Below are 4,064 nucleotides of genomic sequence, written 5' to 3'. Positions count from 1 at the left end.
AAACCAAATTTTTTAAGTTATACTTCTTTCGTTGCGTTAGGGAAAAATGATGAGAATACCGATACCCTGAAGTTAAGTGAAACTTCAATTTCTTTAATTATGTATAATTATTTTCTCTGATACTTAAATAAACTTTATTTAACCAGATAATGCGTTATAATACAACTTTTAATGTATTAAATACCTTTTTTCTATTGTTAGTGTCGTTTTTTCTACAAACGTAGTATACATTTTTTTACGTAGTAGGTATACATTTTTTTACGTAGTATAGATTTTTATCTTGTTACGCCAAAGAAGTATAACTTCTAACGCGTGTACATAAGTATACGCCTGGTTTTTTTTAACGAAACAAATTCCCAATGTTGTATTACAGTTGTCATTATTTAATTTGTTTTAGTTTTCTTTCCTTTAACTAAAACTAAACAAACTCTCTTTATGATAAATATTAATGCTGTAAAAAATACTAGGACAACAGCAAGTAAGTCGATGTATAACTTCTGGTACCAGGGCATGTCCAGTGCAGGAGATCTGAGATGTACCGCACCATTCGTCGTTACTACGTGATCCACCCAATGCAGGATCTCATCACCAGGCGGTAAAGGTCTATGGTGGTACACAAATGATAGTTCTTTGGCTTTTACTGTATATCTGTAATGAAAAGTTTGCTAGACATTACGGTTCAAGTGAATACATCACCATTCATCATCTTTTGTTTTATTTACATTATTAATTCAAGGAATAAATAATATTTCAATATCCTTTTTTTTTACATCACAATAGTTTTTATGGCCTTGAAAAATTAAGTAGACATAATTATAAGAACGTAATACCTACTTGGGGTTACTTAACATTGTATGAATGGCTATTTCCAAATCTTTATCCATAGTAAAAGAAAGGTCTACTTTAATTGCGAATCCCTTTCTTACAGCTCTGTTCACATTGGCAAATTGGTCCACCATAGCAGGTATACAGATCATAGGAACTGCAAAGTGGACAGCTTCCGTCGTTGATAGAAGACCACCATGAGAAATGAAGAACAAAATTTTGGGATGCGCTAAAACAATTTCGTTCAATAAATATTAAATTATTCAAGATTTACAGAAAACCTGCTTATGTGTAAATGACACATAAAAAGCGCATTAAATACGTTATCAATATCGAGTGACCAAAATTAGTAAGAGCTGTTTTAACGTTTTAGTTTTTACCCAGAATACTTTGCTGTGGCGCCCAGTGTACGATATGAACATTCTTAGGCCGATTAGGTAAATCTTTCTCAAACTTCCATATGACAGTCTGCTTGAGTCCACCGAACACTTCCAGAATTCCTCTTGTCACACTTTCAGGGAGGTCCTCGCTTCTCAAGTTAGACCCCATGCTAAAATATATCACACCGTGATCTGCACTATCCATTATCATTTGTAGATCCTGGAATAAAGAATTGAAGTAAAGTGTATACACAGATAGAAAAACGAAGGCAATATTCAATTTCAAATTATTAAAAAGAATCTATTGCCGAATGTGTCGAATTTCCTTTTTAAAAAACCACTTTTATATTATTATTTTTATACCTTTAAGTTTTACCTTCAATAGGTAAATTAAATTTTGAACGCCTATGACTTTGATTGCTTTACATCTACGTACTTTAGGCAGCGGTTTCACATCATTTTCTATGTGATATCCTCCAATTGGTATATAATTCTGTGGCAACCTGGTAGCACTACCGAGGGAGACATGAGAATTGCCCAACATAAGTGATGCATTTATTTTCAACTCACTGAGAGAGGGCACGGGTTTACTCTTGTTACGTATATGAGGTACCAGATAAGTCTCATAATATTGGTTTTCTCTTGGTTCAATGTATCTGAAATATTGTCGTCACTCTAATGTGCAAGTGTAATTTAAGAAGTTTTCCTTATACCAATATACTAATATCTATGATGCCTTAATTTACTTACAAAAGTGCCCTAAAGATTTTACGCCTTAGTAACATGTAAATAGTAAATAAAGTAAATTTACATAGATAACACACTAAGCGCCTGTCATTGAAATTCTGCAATCAATGGTTCCATGACAAATTCGAATTTTAAATAAAATACTTACAAATAATACAACCACAGTCAGTGTAATTGGCTAATAAGTTCTTCTATTCTCTCTTTGAAAGACAGGGGTGGAGCATTATTCGATGAGCTATCTGATACAAAAGCAGGATTCGGCATTTCATCAATCAGTCTCAAAACCATCCAATGAGGCTCGAGAGACGAGAACCATATGTAAGGACAATCAAAGACTGCGGCAAAACTAAAGTAACGTATTCATATTTAAAAAATTAGCAGGAATTGGAAAGAGCAATTTTAAATTTAAGTTTCTTTAGGGCTTAATAAAAATCGGAATTCCTGGAATAACCATTCAGTTATTATGAGGTCAAATTTCTGACTTCGATCCCTTAGTAATTTCTGGACAGCAGGGTTCATTAAGGTAGCTTTACCAACGTCAGTACAAATATCCATCAACATATATGCAGATTGGAGATCAACATCTTTCTTCATCATGTTATGAATATTCAACACCCCACCTATCGTAAAACTTATGTCAATCATATTAACCTATATAGAAAAGCTTTAATAGAAACTCTATAATGCGCGACTCGTATAGAGTAAATAAATTTCTTCTTACGAATTTTTAATATTATTTAACTCGTTTGGATTACTTTAGAGATTAATCTTTAGTATCTTTGCATCTTTAATATGTTTAAATATTAACATTTGGTATCTTGGACTTTTACTATGATATTGATGTTTTCTATAAAACTATAGTACATCACTCATGTGTGTATATTGTCATTTTGTGTAAGTTTCCGGTTTTTTATTGCTTTTTTTATTCAATGCAAACAAACAATCATGTATTCCCTCTTTATAATATTAGTTGCACAAGCATTGCTAGGTGATATTTGTCAGTCGCCACTATGTTTTAGATTATGTTTTAGTGATATTAGGCAGAAAAGTAACGATCATTGCGGCAAGGTGCCGAGTTCTCAGTCAATTTAAACTTATTCTTAAATTAGGGGCCAATTATAGCTCCGCTTCGTTGTCGTTACTGTTTAGGAAGAATGCGCGTATCATGAGAAATGCACATCAAAAACCTTAAATTAATAATTGGACATATGTTTGTTTACATGAAGCTCTTATATAACATGTTATACCTAATATGTTTATAACTTTACCTAGATTGTTCCGTTAATACTTGGGGTTCGTATGAATTTTAATAGGGTTTATTGACACTTATGTGTTTGCAATGTAGAAGGTTGATTTTGTATGTCTATTGGGTTCAATTTACACAAACTTACCAACAAGAACTTTGCTGTTATCACTTACATCAATGACTGTTAGATTCTTCTGAGCCTTTGGCGGATAAGGTGTGATAAATGTTACCTAAAATTGAAAAAAAAACTTTGGTATTGTATTTATCATCGAATGCAGTGAGTTTATTCATATTCATGTACCAATTTATGACATCAAAACATTTTACCACATATTATTGCAGAACTTTTCTCATTTCTACAACATAACATGTCTAAAATAATTGTTATACTTTAAAAAGTCGCTACCTCATGGCCTGCTTTAAGTAAATGGCGTATAAGACCATCGCCTAGAATTCCATGACTCTTTCCTGGTAAGGTTATTACTACTAAAATTTTATGACCTTGAATGTTGGTGATCGTAGCCAAGCTTAACAAGCACACTGTCCACAACTCCATTATCTAAAAATATTATGAGCAAATAGTAATGTAAATAAAGACGACTATAGATAATAAGATAACCAAACAATAATATTTGTTGCATATATTAACAATTGTAATACTTTAGTGTAGAAGGTTGAGAAGGATATATATTATAAGTTTTAAACCTATGTATATATGTCGGTTCTCAGGAGAACGTATTTCCAAGTCGATACAAAAAAAATCGTTTAAAAACAAGTTGTATAAAGTTTATTTGAATAAATTGCTTTTATACATGAATACATGTTAATTCTATATAGTCTGTATTATTTAAAGGTGAAAAGAAATA

At 31.8% G+C, this 4,064-nt stretch overlaps 1 protein-coding gene across 2 annotated transcripts; it reads right to left on the bottom strand.

The window, feature by feature from the left end:
• Positions 1-251: 251 nt before the first annotated feature.
• Positions 252-2,319, bottom strand: LOC123709266 (UDP-glucosyltransferase 2-like). Of its 2 annotated transcripts, XM_045660446.1 has the most exons (5): positions 2,101-2,319; positions 1,642-1,861; positions 1,206-1,425; positions 835-1,054; positions 252-648 (listed from the first exon to the last, which is right to left on the bottom strand). In XM_045660446.1, exons 2-5 carry the CDS (start codon positions 1,747-1,749, stop codon positions 384-386), a joined length of 813 nt encoding a protein of 270 aa, XP_045516402.1. In that variant the 5' UTR covers positions 1,750-1,861; positions 2,101-2,319; the 3' UTR covers positions 252-383. The 2 variants fall into 2 exon arrangements, with proteins under 2 accessions (XP_045516402.1, XP_045516403.1); XM_045660447.1 differs by lacking the exon at positions 1,642-1,861.
• Positions 2,320-4,064: the final 1,745 nt, after the last annotated feature.

This window comes from Pieris brassicae, chromosome 5, assembly GCF_905147105.1.
Source record: "Pieris brassicae chromosome 5, ilPieBrab1.1, whole genome shotgun sequence".
In the NCBI taxonomy this organism is placed as follows: domain Eukaryota; kingdom Metazoa; phylum Arthropoda; class Insecta; order Lepidoptera; family Pieridae; genus Pieris; species Pieris brassicae.
Note: the sequence above shows the minus strand (reverse complement) of the source record. Positions and strands in the feature narration are given on the sequence as shown.

Coding starts and splice junctions, on each gene's coding strand:
- LOC123709266 (XM_045660446.1), bottom strand. CDS start 1,749: ATGTTGGGCAATTCTCATGTCTCCCTCGGTAGTGCTACCAGGTTGCCA. Junction 1,426..1,641: donor ATGTGAAACCGCTGCCTAAA/GTACGTAGATGT, acceptor TCTTTATTCCAG/GATCTACAAATGATAATGGA. Junction 649..834: donor ACAATGTTAAGTAACCCCAA/GTAGGTATTACG, acceptor TTTTCATTACAG/ATATACAGTAAAAGCCAAAG.